At 47.7% G+C, this 16,523-nt stretch overlaps 1 protein-coding gene and 1 pseudogene across 1 annotated transcript; one reads left to right on the forward strand and one right to left on the reverse strand.

Moving 5' to 3' along the window:
- The first annotated feature begins 2,050 nt into the window (after positions 1 to 2,050).
- LOC102866601 lies at positions 2,051 to 2,971 on the forward strand (annotated as a pseudogene).
- A 2,786-nt stretch (positions 2,972 to 5,757) lies between these two features.
- Positions 5,758 to 15,520, reverse strand: EBI3 (Epstein-Barr virus induced 3). The gene is made up of 5 exons (XM_006902161.1): positions 15,454 to 15,520; positions 9,442 to 9,559; positions 7,985 to 8,163; positions 6,565 to 6,722; positions 5,758 to 5,910 (listed from the first exon to the last, which is right to left on the reverse strand). The coding sequence occupies exons 1-5, from the start codon at positions 15,518 to 15,520 to the stop codon at positions 5,758 to 5,760; spliced, it is 675 nt and encodes a 224-aa protein (XP_006902223.1).
- Positions 15,521 to 16,523: the final 1,003 nt, after the last annotated feature.

A 16,523-nucleotide genomic window follows, 5' to 3' on the forward strand; every position in this document is an offset into this window, starting at 1 on the left:
ATCAGAGTTACCAGCTCATTTTCCAAATGGCTAAACTGATGGTCAAGGAGACACAGAAGGGAACAGGGTGGCAGGAACCCGGTCAGGAGGGACACAGGTGGGTGTATCTTGATCTTGTCAGTTTTGTGTTGAAGCATATGACTGAGATTCTACCTTAAAATGAGTACCTAGAGTGAAAACATGACTGAGTCGGGGTGACCTGGCTGGGAAGTGAACCTGGGTCAGAATTCAATGCCTCTGCTATGTTGACATCATCATATTGTCAAGTCAGAACTGACCTATATCTGACTCTAGTGAGTTTCAGAGGCAGAATATCTCTCGGAAGGTGACGGTCCATTGTTCTCTTTCAGAGCATCTGTTGGAATTGAGCTACATGCCTTCAGGTTTTGAACTACATGCCTTTGGGTTGGCAGTGCAGCTTCTTACCACTAGGCTACAGCAATCCCCTGTGGCAGAGGGGAACCTCATCACAGAAGCTCCTAGACTAACCACTGAGGAGAATGGTCCAGGCCAGACCCATGTTCAGGGTTCACAGGGTCCCTCTGAGTGAGACTTGCCTCTCCGGCACCACTGTGGGAGCAGATGCGCAGACCTTCCTCCCGCAAGACCACTAGGTGGATTCATTTCCCATCCTTTGCTCAGCAGCCAATGGCATCACCTTGGCACCACCATGTGTCCTGCCCCCTCTGTATTTGTATCCACATCTGCATCTGTGGTGACAGCCCAGGGCTGTTGGTGTTAACGGGGAGCAAACAGCTTCATTTCCCCACGGAGCAGCTGGGGGAGTGGAACTGCCAGCTTCAGGTCAACAGCCCGGTCTCCTCACCCCGTGTTTCACCTGCTTCTCTGGTGTTCTATGTGTCTGAGTCTGTCATGCCCCTATCTACACCTCTTCCCATCCATAAGATGTGGACAGTAACCCTGCCCCAATAGATGCACATTCCAGAGTGTGTCTAACCCTGTCCCACACCAAAAGCCCAGACCTAAGCTAGGGGTCAAAGTCAAGCTCCAGGTCAAGCCCTGCCTGGGCAACCCCTCTCCTTACACCACATAACCCTTCTCACCTTCACTTCCACAAAACTACATCCAGCTGGCCCAGAGGGTCAAGGTCAAGGGTCGCTTAGGAGTCATACTGAGGCCACCTGTGGCTGAGAAGGGCACACTGCAGACTCTCTGGCCAGGCCTCTTCCTGGTGCACAAGAGTCAGATACTGCAGAGAACCCACCTGGTACTGACTCTGTCTAAATAAGGCTGAGGGTCCAGCAGCCCAGGTTCTAGCCCCTGTTTGGGGCCCAATGGCTTGGTGAAGAGAGGCTGGAATCCAGGGAGACAGAGTGAAGGTAGGAAGTGGAGAATTGGGGACCCTGAGGCATGTGCCTCCCCAGCAAGGCCAGTGATTCTTTCCTTCTTTCCATCCTTCTTTCTTTCCTTCCATCCTTCCATCCTTTTTTTCTCTCTTCCTCCATCTCCTCCTTCCTTCCTCCTTCCCTCCCTCCCTCCTTCCTTCATTCCTTCCTTCCTGAGGGGAAACACTGGGGAGGTAAAGGCAAAGGGTCAGGAGAGACAGAGACAAGGGGGAGGAGAGTGACAGAGAGACACAGCTACAGAGACAGCTTTGTGATTGTTAATAGTAAGAGCCTTAGAGTCAGCTGTGATTCATAACAGCCCTGTGAATAATAGATCTGAACTCTGTCCTGCCCTTTCTCATCATCCACCACACACTTGACCCAATTATTGCAGATACTGTATCAGTCCATCCCATTGAGGGTCTTTCTCTCTTTTGCTGACCCTCTACACTTCTAAGCATGATATGACTTTCCAAGGAATGGCCTCTCCTTGGAACATGTCTAAAATATGTGCAATGAAGTGTCACCATTGTCACAGTATTTTTGCCGGCATGGAACAGCGACACCCTGATGGTGGTAAGTGTGACAGAGACACACCAGAGCGCTGCAGAGAGCTAAACTCAACTTTACTGGGGCTTGCAGTACACTTATATACAGGCGAGTAAACAAAAAGACAGGATGGGGTGGGATTGTAGACGTGGGACATGCGGATTGGACCAGAGAACCTCTGCTCAGTGCAGACCACTCAAGCAGGTAGCCAGAAAAGAAAAAAAGATACTTCCAATCACTTCCATGTATTTGTTGGGGATCTGAGCCCAGAAATAATAACAGAAGATATCGAATCAGCATTTGCCCCTTTTGATAAAAAATCAGGTGCCTGGGTAGTTAAAGACATGGCCACTGGGAAGTCCAAAGGCTACCGTTTTGTATCTTTTTATAACAAACTGGATACAGAGAATGCAATCATGCACATGGGAGGCCAGTGACTGGGTGGCCGGCAGATGCGCACTAACTGGGCCACTCGGAAACCGCCAGCCCCGAAGAGCACGCAAGAGAACAACACTAAACAGTCTTGGTTTGCTGCTGTGGAAACCAGTCAAGTCCAAAAACTTGGACTGTCTACTGTGGAGGAATTGCTTCAGGGCTAACAGAACAGCTTATGAGACAGACATTCTCACCATTTGGACCAATTATGGCAATAAGAGTTTTTCTAGTTAAGGGCTATTCAGTGGTCAGATTTTCTACCCATCAAAGTGTAGCCCACGCTACCATGTCAGTGAATGGTAGTGCGATTCAAGGACATGATGTTAAATGCTATTGGGGTGAAAAATCTCCTGATATGACTAAAAATTTCCAACAGGTCGACTATAGCCAGTGGGGCCAGTGGGGCCAAATGTAAGGAAACCCACCACAGTATGGACAGTATGTAGCAAATGGGTGGCGAGTGCGGCCCTGTGGAGTATATGGACAGGCGTGGAGTCAGCCAGGCTTCGGATCCGTCCATCACCTTCTGCTTGTTGGATGGGCGGATTTGGTGCTCAGCCTCCCCAAGGACAAGCTCCTCCCCCGTAATACCTCCTCCTCACCGAGCTGGACGTGGAATGGCAAGTTACCAAACACAGTGAGCTGGGACTCTAAGTGAAATTGTAACTCATGATGGGCTTCAGTTCCCTGTGACGCTCTGAAGACATGAATTTAGACACCAGAATAAAGGAAATATTTATTTTAAGAAGTGAAATCTTTGGAACCTTTAACACAGCTTTGCTTTGGTGACGAACATGTCTTCTAGTTCTGCCTTTTTAAGCCGCATTGCAGTAAGAGATGGCCTCTGAGCGGGACCCAGACACCAGCCCCAAACCCACTAACTCCTACTCATGGAGATGCATGGAATTTTGTGGCTATAACCTCTCTGCTGGGAGGAGACCATCCACCTGTCAATCAAGGAGCAGTGAGTAGATTCAAACCCCTGACCTTTAGGTTAACAGCTCAGCTCTCACATGAGGCTCTTCAGCACCAGGGCTCATTCTAGGGACCTGGGTACATTATTCACCTATGGAATCCCCTTAAAGGGTCGGAACTCACCACTGACCAGCCATGTCAGAGCTCCAGGCTATCAGGAGAAGCCTCGTGGCTGGGGGGCAGCCCCCGCCCTGCATGGGGATGCCTAGGACATGCTGAGGCCTTCATGGTGCAGAGTTTACCCTGGTCACCCTGAAAACCACAAGTTAGAAGCTTGACACAGGTGGATTTCTGCCCACGGCTGTGCCTCTCCCATCACCTAAAATGGAAAGATGTCAGAACCCACAGGGGCTTTCTGTGGTGGGAGTTGGGAGGACAGGAAGGCTGGGGGTCAGCTGCCGTCAGGGCCGTGTGGGGCGAGTAAGCGCCGTGCCCCTAAGGAGATGGTATTAGCCTGTGTCAGGGCTCCAGGGCCGCTGTAACAGACACGCCACTCGTGGAGGGATGGAACACACAAAACTTTAGTCTCTTGCTGCCAGGAGGCCTGAAGTCACTATTCAGGACTAGGGGAGGGTGTCTGCTCTCAGCGTCTGTGAAAATTTGTAGAAGATTTCAATGTGTCTTGATGTCACTGTATTCCTGGATCTGGAGGCTCCCAGTGCAGGACCCCTATGCAGAGGTTCCCCTCCTGACCCTTCCTCCTTGGTGGTGCAGGTGCCCCCTCTCTCCATGCTTCTCTCTAATCTCAGGCCACATCCCAGGGAAGCCCCTGTCATCAATCCAGGGGAGTGTGGGATTAAGGATGTTCCACTCCACCCTTAACCCTTTCACACCTGATTGACCTGATAGTGGTGACCATTACATAACAGCTGAACCACCAAGACTCCTCGCTCAGACAGGCTGACATGTATTTCCAGGGACACAATCAATCCGTGACACTATCTTTTTGGAATATGATGATATTTTGTTTTTTTCATCATGGCTTTTTGTTCTCCCACTTTCATCGTGATTTTTTTAACAAAATGCCAGGCAATATGTTTTATCAGCATGACCGAGTTTTAAGTGCCTTTTAAATCTTTGCATACTGTTTTGTGTTCTCTCAGCGGCATTCTCTCTTCATTCTTTTAGTGGCTCCAGGGTGGATAAATGTCCTTGTGTTTTCCACTTTCTAGAGACCTCCTGATTTCCTTGACTTGTGGTTCCATATGGTTCTCGGCTCTAAGTCCTTCCTCACATTGTCTGCTGTATCCAGGACGTTGACTCAAGGGAAGGCTTTCTCTCTCTAGCTATCCTGGGGGATGTCCTTGTCTCCTTTCAACATCTATAGGCCCAGCATTCCTTGGAAATCCATGCAACCTGACATCAGTCATTCCCATGGGTCTAGAAAGTTCTCAGCACAGGGATCCCCTAGTCCAAAGATGCACTCTGCTTGCAGCTCTTCTTTCTGGTGGACCTTCCTTCTCTGCTTGCTTCTTTCTCCTTTAATCTCTTGTTAAATAAAAAAAAATTATGCAGACCACATCCAGGGAAGCATCCCTTACAAGGCTGTGTGACCTAAGTGAGGATGCTGCATCTCACCCCAGACCTTTTACACAGGGAATCAAATCAGCTCATCAAAGGGGATTGACTACATCATTGCATAGCTTCCGCACCACTGGAAATCACAGTCCATCCACACTGACATCTATTTGGGGGGATACAATTCAATCCATGACAGAACCTCTTGTTTCCCTATTATAGGAGCCCTTGTGATTATATCACTCAATAATCCAGAATAATCCTCTAGATCAAGAACCACACTTTAATCACATCAGCAGAGCCCCTTTTGCCTTGCATGAAGGTTCTAGGGACAATGACAAGGACATCTTTGAGGGGCATTATTCTACTGGCCAAGATGGATACTTAGGGCAGGCCTCTCTTTGAGTTGGACATAAATGAAATGCAGTCAAGCCCTTGGACAATCTCTGATCTTCAAGGCTTTGCTGCCCCATTTTCTCCTCAGGGAAACCTCCCAGACCTAGCTCCCCTAACCCCAGGTCTGTCTCTCCCAACCCCCCTGGTCAGCACTAACCCCAAGAGAACAGCGATTAACTGTATCTTTGTCTCCTTTGTCCCTGTGATCTCAGCTTCCAGAGGACAGAGCCCAGGTCTGAGAGCCCAGTGGATTCTCATTCGTGTTCACTGAATGAAAGGAGAAAGATTCTTAATTTAAATAGTAATAGTTCTTTTTAATAAAATGATGATGATTCTCACATTCACATGTCATTGTCCACCACAGTGGGACAAAGAGGAAGAACATCCCCATTTCACAGGTGAGAAAACTGAGGCTTAAAGACGTTAAATTCACTGGTCTGAGTCAGTCCAGCAACACAGCAGCAAAGTCAAGTACTTGAATCCAGGCCAGCATGGTCCCTTGTGCACCATTGCAGGGCTGCTGGGAGGAAGGACAGTACTAGTTGCCCGGAGTGAGGGGTGAAGTGGCAGGAAGACTCCAGTCACTCGACTCCCCATAGCCTATGAGATTCTGAGAGTTGACCTGGATGCAGTACCTGACATGCGGCCGCACAAACTTGAGTGTGAAGGTGGTATCTCCAGTGGGGCCCACCTGAGAACAGAGAGAGGTTAGGTCACTTGAATAGCAGGACATGAGGCAGCCTTCTGTCCTCCCATCTATGGGATCTGGCCTCATTTCAAGCATCACACACACACACACACACACTCCCCTTGGGCTCTTCCCTTCCTAACCTATTCACCCTCCAGTATCCACCTTCACCCTCACATCTCAGCTGAACTTGAGTCCATTGCAGCACCTGCTGTGTCAATCCACGTCAATGAGGGTCTTCCTCTTTTTTACTGACCCTCTGCTTTTCACACATGCTGTCGGTCTCCAGGGAATGGTCTTGCATGATACCATGCCTGAAGTGTGTGAGATGAAATCTCACCATTTTCTCTTCCAGGGAAAATTTGAGATCTACTTCTCTCAAGACAAATATGTTTATGTTCTGGTCACTCCACGGTCACCTCCTGGCTCTTGGGAAGACAGCTGGAGGGACGCCAATGTGTGGATGTGCATTTCATCTTGTGGGTGGACTGCTGGAGGTGAAATTGCTGACTTCCTTTATTTTACACACCAGTCACCCTAACGTACACACAAGCCCTGCTGGCCCTCCACAGTTTGCGTGTGATGTCCCATCTAGCGGGGTGGCCATACCCGGTATCACTCCAGGCCCCTTTCTGCCCTCCCTCTCGTGAGCCTCACCTGCCAGAAGCGCTTGGATTTGCAGCGCTTGTAGCGAATCTGGTATTTGAGTCTGAAGACATTTGGGAAGGGCCAGGTGTGGGGTGGATCCCACTGCACCTGCAGCTGATTCCCAGGGATGTGGTTCAGGTGGACAGCCTCTGGAGGGTCCGGTTTGACTGACGGACAAGCAGAAGGCATTCATTCATTCATTCAACAACAAGTATGTATGGAGCACCCACTGCATGTTCAGTCCTGTCTCAGAGGCCAGACATAGAACTAAGACAGAAACCACCCCAGATCTGTCCTCCTGGAGATTCTAGTCATCAAACAAATGACGAGAAACAGGAAAGGAATTATCAGCTCACAAAGAGCAGGCAGCAAAGTTTGGGAGGAGGTTGTCACTTCAAAAACAAATTACATTACAAAACAGGCAAAAGACATGGAAAGAATTTTCTCAGAGGAAGATATTTGAATGGCAAACAGATACATGGGGAAAAATATTACATATCACTGGCAATAAGAGAGATGCAAATCAAAACAACAATGTGTTACCATCTCACTCCAGTGACAGTGGCAAAGTTTAACAGGGAATCAAGTAATAAATGTTGGAGAGGATGTGGCAAGAAAGGAACTCATATGCATGGTTGGTGAGATTGTAAAATGGTACAACCATTCTGGAAGGCAGTTTGGCACTTCCTCAAAAAACTGAACATAGAAATTCCATATGACCCAGCTATTCCACTACTTGTAATATACCCTGAGAATATGAGAACTGAGGCATTAACGGAGATCTATACACCAGTGCTTTTAGTAGCATTATTCACCATTGCAAGAACATGGAAAACGCCCAGATGTCCAACCACAAATGAATGGACTGAGAAATTATGGTTCGTTCACACCATGGAATACTATGCAGCACGCAGGCGCAATTATTTTGTTCATTATTACTTAACTTGGGAGGGACTGAAGAGCATTATGCTGAGTGAACTAACTCAGTCCCACAAGGAGAATTACTGTATAAAACCATTATTATACAATGAGTATAACGATCCAAGAAGGGTGGGAGAGGTTGGAAGCAGATAGATGAGGATGTGCACTGGGGGAGGGCAGGGTGGGGACAAAGCATGGCATGTGGGGGGTCCCCTGAATATGGAGAGGACTTGGGGTTTTACCCAAGGGAGGTGGGTGCCCTGGGAGACTGTGGGCATAGAGTAAGGACGGATTCCCACGCTCACGGGCGCCCTCTGGCCGCAGCGGGGAGAACAGCTTGTGGGGGCTGTGAGACCAGGGCTGGGCCAAGTGGAGGAGGAGTGGGGACGAAGTGGGCAGAATCTGCATAGATTATAGAGAGGACAGGATTGGAGGACAGGTAGAGAGAGGAGAGAAGAGCAGAAACCCCCTCATAGCCTCCACCTCCATCTCAAATGCTCTCACTCACTGATTTGCTCAGGCACAAAGGGCAGGAGGGCGGTGGTGACACCACTGGGGTGGATGGCCGTGACATTGAGCACATGGGGCACCGTGGAGAACATCATGAAGTCCAAGATGGTACAGCTGGTGGAGCCGGGTGTCTGCTGAAGGCAGGGCTTGTTCTCTCCCTTGTTTTCCATTCCAAGCCTGCAGGAGATGGGCTCTGTGAGGGGCTGGGAGTCTGTGATTGCCAGGGAATGGGGAAAAGGCTCTGAGTCCTGCTCGAGCCCCTGTCCTGTGGCTGTGCAGGCACCGGACCTCCCCAGGGAGATGCTGGAGTGTTTGGATTCTAAGGGATTCTGGAATGTCTACCCCCCACCTGTGGAATTTCAATAGTCCAGAGGCTTAGGGATTCTCAAACTCTGGAATCAGAAACAAGGGCATCCCGGTTTGTACATTTCTGTGACTCCCCAGATTTCAGGACTTGAAATGTTCTTGGAATTACCTCATCACTATCGAGTAAAATTTTCTAGAATGTTCTTTGCTTTCTTTGGGCAGGGGAGGAGACACCACCCAGGCTTGGGTATGGAACACTTGTGATGCAGCGAGTGCCTCTGGGTGTGACCTCATTTCATCTCATTTTCCCTAATTTAAATTCAGCCACAGGCTCTTAGCAATTCCTAAGCCAAACTCATAACTACTGAGTCGATTCTGACCCTTAGAGACCCTGGAGGACAGGGTCTGAGGCCTGACCCTTAGTTACAGACCTGGCAGGACAGTGTCTGAGGTCTACCCTCCCAGACCCTGGAGGAGCAGGTCTGAGTCTGATGCTCAGAGACCCTGTGGTACCCTGTCCATCTGGCTGCTCTCGGGGTTCCAAGCCCACCACCTGATTCTAACGTTATGAATCATTAAGAGAGGAAACTGTCCCTGTCTTCTGCGGAGCTGCTGGAGGACTTGAACCATTAACCTTCCCTTTAGCATCCTGACCCATAACACACTCAAAACACACAAACAAAAAATATCAAACTCATTGCTGGGAAGATAGAAGAGACTCAGAATTGACAAAACCCCAAATGAGGGTTTCCGAGCCTGTAAACCACATCAGAAGAGACTGCTTGTCTTTGACCTTTGGAATCGCTGGTGGGTTCGAAGGTCCTGAGAGGCCTGGCCTTTGGGTCATCAGCTCAACTCCTCATGGACTTCAGCACCAGAGCTTCAAGCTAGCACTTCTTTTTGTTATTATCCTTTGGAACATGATGACCTGTGCATCAGTTTCCTCAACAACAAGTTTTATGAGCTCAGAATAGAACCAATGGCCGACCACATGTGTGTCAGTACAGAACTGGGCCCCACAAGGATCCGATGGGTCAGAAGTGGATCACCAGGCCTTTCTTCTGAGGCACTTCCAGGGGCACTGGAAACCAGCCTGTTCTCTGAACTGTGGGTCTCTAGGAAGGCTGGTCTCCATTGTGGCTCTCTGACCTGTATGTGGTGATTAATTCAGTGGGCGTAGTGGCATTTGGAGCTGGGGACTGTGTCCAGGAGCAATCTATGCTGACCGGGTACCTGGAGGCTCGACACTGCACCTGCAGGCTCGGATCTGCTGGGAGAAAGGAAGAGGCATGAGGGTGAGACAGCTGGGAACAGGCTTTCTGAAAAGCAAAGCTGAGCGTAGCAACATTCCTAGTTGCTGGAGGCTTGCTTCCACGGCTAAGTCCCTGTCATATATCACTGTCTACAGAGGAGGAAATGGAACATGGGGGCACAAGGACATGAGTATTCCTCTGAAAGAAACAGAATGAGAATAACAGTTTCTCCCAGCCCAAAGCACAAAGCAGATAAAGAACCCATAGCCAAGCCCATGGAGTCACAGCAGCAGCAAGAGGTTTGTCTATTTCTTGCTGACTCAAAGACTCACAGTTGTGGTACTGAGAACAGGGTTTATTAGGGAAGTAAGAGTATAGGAGGCAATGAATATTACACAGGGCAAGTCCAAATTTCAGCCCAAATTCCAAGGCACAAATGTGCCTTTAACTGAGGCCTTTATCTCAGGAATCCTCTGCTTAGACCTTGCCACAGTGTCTCCCAATGCAGTGCCACACTGCCTCCACCATCAGGGTCTCACTCTCACTATGGGCTTGCTCCAGGCTGCCTCAAGTCTTGCTCTGTCAAGTCTTGCTGTGCAATGTAGGATGCACTCTTTCTCTTATTCTATTCCCACAGCTGTTTGTGATTTGCAAGACCATGTGTCTGCAGTTAAGGTTCCTGGAGACCAGAGGGGACTAACTGTGATGTCTAAAAAACGTCAACTTAAAGGCTAACATTACAATCACCTATAGGGATGGAATCAGCTCTCTGAAGCCCTGGTTCAGAGCCCCCACTGGAGGGCACTAGATTCAAGTCAGCCCTGAGACTGCCCAGGGCTTTGTCTCTGAATAAGTCACCCCTTAATAGACTCCCACATCAGCGTCTCAGAGGCCCCTGCCTCTTTCCTCAGTCTCTTAGCACCTAGGGCAAATGTCAAGTTACTAGTCCATGGCTAAATACAGATTCATCCCAAGACTCTCAGAGCTGTGCTGTGAGCCCAGCCCTGCATGCTTCCAGTCAATGCCTAAAAATAGCAGATGTTGGGCAATTTCTTCACCAAAGTAAAAAGTATATACACAAACCCAAGAGCCAACATTGTTTTCAATGGAGAGAGATTAAAGGCATTCCCCTTGAGAACAGGAACTAGACAAGGATGCCCACTATCACCTCTCCTATTTAATATTGTATTGGAAGTCTTAGCAATAGCAGTAAGACAAGAGAGGGATAAAGAGTTATCCAAATTGGCAAAGAGGAAGTAAAATTATCTCTATATGCAGATGATATGATAGTATATGTGGAAAACCCTAAAGATTCAGCAAGAAAACCATTGGACATAGTTAATAAATTCAGCAAAGTGGCAGGACACAAGAACAACATACAAAAATCAATTGATTTTTCTTCAGTGACAAAGAGAATACAGAACTGGAGCTAAGAAAAACAATACCCTTCACAATAGCTAATCACAAGTTTAAATACTTGGGAGTAAATCTAACCAAACACAAAGATCTATTTAAAGAAAATTAGAAAACATTACTACAAGAAACACAAAGAAACCTGGAAAAATGGAAGAATATACCTTCCTCATGGATAGGAAGACTCAATATTGTAAAAATGATAATACTACCAAAGGCAATTTACATGTTCAATGCAATCTCAAAACAAATACTAATTCCATTCTTCAACGAGATGGAAAAAGCAATCTCCAATTTCATTTGGAACAGAAAGAGGCCTTGAATAAGCAAAGCACTCCCTAAAAAAAGAGAAGCAAGGTAGGAGGCATCTTACTCCCTGATTTCAAATTCTACTACACTGCTGTGGTGGTCAAGACAGATGGCACTGGTACAGTGACAGACACATAGATCAACTGAATAAAATTGAGAACCCAGAATTCATCCCATGTACCTATGGTCAACTGATTTTGGCAAGGAGATGAAATCAGTTAAGTGAGGAAACAACAGCCTTTTTAACAAATAGTTTTGGCAAAATTGGAAAACTATGGGCAGACAACTCAATGAAGATCCACACCTCACTCCATACACAAAAACCAACTCAAAGTGGATCAAGGATCTAAAACTAAAACCAAGGGCTATAAACTTCATTAGAGAAAAGCTTAGAAGAACTCTAGACGTCCTGATCCACAACATGAACAATCTTTCAAGAATCCTGAAAAACTTACAACAAAGAGAGGATAAAATAGATGAATGGGACCTTGTAAGAATCAAAACCCTATGCACATTCAAAAACTTCTCCAATAGGGTGAAAAGGGAAGCCACAGACTGAGGAAAAAATATTTGGCAATGTCATGTCTGATAGGGACTTATATCTAGAATTTATACTCAGGCACCACAACAAGATAAAGGTGGTGGTGGTGGTGGTGATATGTGCCATCAAGTCACTTGTGACTCATAGTGACCCTATGTATAACAGCCCTAAACCCTGCTCTATCCTTTGTCAATATCATTGTCTCCAACATGCCTATCCCCATTACCCCAGTGACGAAATCAATCCATCTCATCGAGGGTCTTCTTCTCCTAGGCTGTCCCTCCACCCTCCCAAGCATGACGTCCCTCTCCAAGGACTGGTCCCTCCTTGCAATACGTCCAAAGTATGTCAGACAAAGCTTCAGAATCCTTGCCTCCAAGAACAGCCTGGCTTCACCCTCACCAGGACGAACTTATTTGGTCTCCCAGCAGTCCATGGTATATTCACTACTCTTCTCCAGCACCAAAGCTCAAAGGCATCAACTCTCCTTTTATCATCTCTAGTCCATTGTCCACCTCTCTGAAGCATAGCAAGTAATGGCAAAGACCATGACCTGTATAAGGCACACCTTAGTCTCCAGACACATTGTTGCTCCTCAGTACCTTGGAGAGGTCTCTGACAGCAGACTTTCCTAATGTGATGCGTCTTTTAATTTCCTGGCTGCTGGTACCAAGAGTGTTGATTGTAGAGCCAAGCAAACTAAAATTGTCAACCATCTCAATCTCTTCATGGACACAGGATATAAACAGACACTTCAGCAAAGAAGACATTCAGATGGAGAACAAACACATGAAGAAGTGTTCAAAATCCCTGGCTTTAAGAAAGATGCAAGTCAAAACAACTATGAGATATAATCTTACCCCAGTAAGAATAGCAAAATTTAACAGAAGAACAAACATCAAATGCTGGCGAGATTGTGGAGAAACTGGCACCCTTATTCACTGTTGGTAGGAGTGTAAAATGGTATAACCACTACGGAAGGCAGTATGGCGCTTTCTCAAAAACTTGCAAATAGAAATACCATTTGACCCAGCAATTCCACTACTGAGAAGATGCCCCAAAGAAACCAGAACTGTTACCCAAGCAGATGTATGCACATCCATGTTTATCATAGCTTTGTTCAGCAAAGAGTTGGAAACAACCCAAGTGTCCATCAACAAACGAATGGATAGAGAAGCTGTAGTATATTCACACAATGGAATATTACGCTGAATTGAAAAACAAGGATCTCATGAACTATTATACCAAATGGGTGACCCTGGAGGACATTATGCTGAGTAAAATATCTCAGTCACAAAAGGACAAATACTGCATAATGGCATGGTTGTAAAAAGGGACTGACATCAGGGTAGAGGGGAACCTAAGAAAAGAGGGGATAAATAATGTACACTGCATTGAAACAGATGAGGGTGAGAACTGTTAAAAAGGAATATATGGTTAGGTATTATACTCATGATAAGATTCCAGAAAAAGAAATGCATAGTGAAGTGGACTATGGACTTGAGACAGGGGATCAGGGGGTGTATAACAATGAAAGAATAATTTTTTTCTTTTCAAAGAGAAAAGCAAACTTGGGGGAGGGGTGTGCAGGGAGGAAAATGTGCAACAATGAATGAATGAGAACAAAAATTAAAAGGGGAGCTCTGGTGGCCTAGTGGCAAGAAGCCACACTGCAATCCCAGAGGTATGTGGTTCGAATCCACCAGATGCTCTGCTGGAGAAGGAGGGACAATCTTCTTCTGTACCAGTCAGATTCAATTTGATGGTACAAACACAAAAAATAATAAAAGTAAAATTTTAAAAAAAAATTAAAAGGGAATAACATGCTGTAAAAAAAGTTAATTTAAAAAAGAAATAAAACAGCAGGTGTCTAATCAACATAGTGAAGAGATAGACTCACCCATACAATCATTTATCTGTAGGAGCTGTGCTGCCAACCCAAAGGTGCACGGTTTGAGGCCACCAGCTGCCCTGTGACTGAAAGATGGGCAATTGCTTCCTGTGTAATTTACAGTCTCTGAAAAGCCACTAGAAGATCAGCTATGGGTTAGTTCTAACTCTGCAGTGCATAGTAACATACAAGCTAGAGCAAGGCTCAGATCTGTTGTTCTTGGTGTCACTATGAATCATACTCGATTGGACTACACCTAGCAAAAACAGTATTTCAGATGTGACAGCCAGGCCTTTCCACCTAGTCTGTCTTGATCTGGAAGCTGCTGAAACCTGTCCACCATGGGTGACCCCCTGGTATTTGTGTCAGTGGCACAGATTCCAGCATCACGGAAACACACAAGCCACCACAGCAGGACACACTGACAGCCTAGCCTGGTGGTGGACGTGAGGATGGAGCATAACGGGAAGGGCGTTGTTCTGCTGTGAACAGGGTCACTATGAGTCAGTACCACCTTGCCAGCAACAGGACACCGACTATCACTCAGCCTACCATCTCCAGGCCCTCGAGGCCCTCCTGATTCATAACCACCCTCTTCTGCCTTTCTGAGGTTGTAAATCTTTCTGGGAAGACACTGCCCATATTTCACCTGAGGAGCAGCTGGTGGATCAGAACTGCTGGTCTCAGGAATACAACTGGTGAAACAATCATGCCATCAGAGCCCCTACATTCCACCAAGGCAGGAGTCATCAGCCCATTTTTCAAATGGCCAAACTGAGGTTCAAGGAGCCACAGAGGGAAAGAGGGTGGCAGGAACTCAGTTGGGACACAGGTGGGTGTATCTTGATCTTCTCTGTTTTGTGCTGAAGCACATGATCGGGTTTCTATTTTAAAGACGACTGAGTCAGGGTGCCCTGGCTGGGAATTGAACTGGGTCTTAGAATTCATTGCCCCCGCTGTGCTATCATTATCGCGTTGTCAAATCAGAACTGACTCACACCTGACTCTCCAGTGGGTTTTCAGAGGCAGGAAATTGCACTGGAGTTCACTGTCCATCTTCTCTGGCAGAGCAGCTGTTGGGTTTGAACTGTGTGCCTTTGGGTTGGCACTGCAGCTTCTTACCACGGCCACAGTGATCCCCTGTGGCAGATGGGAACCCCATCACAGATGTTCCTAGAGTGAGGAGGACAGCCCAGGCCAGGCCTGGGTTCAGGGTTCACAGGGTCACTGTGAGTCAGACTTGCCTCGTGGGCACCACTGTGGTAGCAGATGGGCAGCTCTTTCTCCCACGGGGCCACACTGGATGATTCATTTCCCATCTTTTGCTCGGCGGGAGAGCACATCACCTGGGCACCACCCCCAGGGGTCCTGCCCCCTCTGTATTTGTACCCACGTCTATATCTGTGGTGACAGCCTGAGGCTATTGGTGTTAACGGGGAGGAAACAGCCTCATTTCCCTACCGAGCAGCTGGTGCAGTGGAACTGTCAGCTTCAGGTCAGCAGTCCGGTCTCCTTATCCCGTATTTCACCTGCTTCTCTGGTGTCCTACATATCTGTGTCTGTCATGGCCCCATCTATGCCTTTTCCCATCTATATGGTGACAGTGACCATCGCCCAATAGACACACATTCTGTGAGTGATTCCACCCCCGTCCCACACCATATGTCCAGACCTCACTAGGGGTCAAAGTCAAGCTCCCAGGTCAAGCCCTCCCTGGGGGAGCCCTTTCCCTCCCACTACCGGGCCCTTTGCACCTTCACTTCCACCGCAAGACATGCAGCTGGCCCAGAGGGTCAAGGTCAGGAGTAGCTTGGGGACCATGCTGGCGCCTCCTGGGACTGAGAAGGGCACACTGGAGACTCGCTGGTCAGGATTCTCTCTGACGCAGGCACGGCCAGATACCACAGAGCACTCCGCTGGGAACAGACTTCCTCTAAATAGGGCTGAGGGTCCAGCAGCCAGAGTTCCAGCCCCTCCCTGGGGCTCAGTGGTTGGGCGGGGAAGGGCGGGAATGTCCAGGGGGGTGGGGCAGGCCAGGAAGGGAGAAGTGGGGACCCCAGGCATGTGTTTCCCAGCAAGGCCGGTCCTTCCGTCCTGCCTTCTGGAGGGGAAACCCCGGGGAGGGGAAGGGAAAGTCAGGAGAGACAGAGATGAGGGGGAGGAGAGAGACAGAGCTACAGAGACAGCTATGTGATTGCTGTTGTTATGTGCCTTAGAGTGAGCTCCAATTCATAACAGCCTGTGAATAATAGATCTGAACGCTGTCCTGCCCTTTCTCATCATCCTCCACACAGGAGCCCATTGCTGCAGATACTGTATCAGTCCATCCCATTGGCTTCCTCTCTTTTGCTCACCCTCTGCCTTTCCAAGCATGATGTCCCTTTCCAAGAAATAGCCTGTTCTTACCAAGTGTCCAAAATAAGTGCAAAGAAGCATCACCATCTCTGCCTGCAAAGACCACTCAGGCTGCCCCTTCTCCAAGACCTACCTGTTTGTTCTTTAACAGTCCATCCAGCACCACCAGCCAATTGCACCAATTCTCCTTTCGTCTTTATTCCTTGTTCTCAGCTGCATCGCAGGTGATTGAGATAACTGTGGCCTGGGTCAGATGCATCTTAGTCTTTAAACTGCCATCATTGCTCTTCAGGACTTTGAAAAGGTCCCTGACAGCAGACATTCTCAATGCTCTACATCTCCCAACCTCCTGAATACTGATTCCAAGGGTGTTAACTGTGGATCCAAGGAAGATGAAATAGTTGACAGTTTCAATCTTTTCTCCATCCATCATGAGGTTGCCTATTGGTCCATTCAGTAGTGAGGATCT

The sequence above is a fragment of the Elephantulus edwardii genome, unplaced genomic scaffold (assembly GCF_000299155.1).
Source record: "Elephantulus edwardii isolate Elephantulus edwardi_28Jun2011 unplaced genomic scaffold, EleEdw1.0 scaffold00374, whole genome shotgun sequence".
Taxonomy (NCBI): domain Eukaryota; kingdom Metazoa; phylum Chordata; class Mammalia; order Macroscelidea; family Macroscelididae; genus Elephantulus; species Elephantulus edwardii.

Bases quoted from the DNA above. Each gene is read 5' to 3' on its own strand.
- EBI3 (XM_006902161.1), bottom strand. From the start codon at position 15,520: ATGGTCCCCAAGCTACTCCTGACCTTGACCCTCTGGGCCAGCTGCATG. The intron at 8,164-9,441 runs GTCAGAGAGCCA...CATCTCCTGCAG, and splicing joins GAATTAATCACCACATACAG to GCTTGGAATGGAAAACAAGG. The intron at 6,723-7,984 runs GTGAGTGAGAGC...CTTGTCCGTCAG, and splicing joins CTTTGTGCCTGAGCAAATCA to TCAAACCGGACCCTCCAGAG.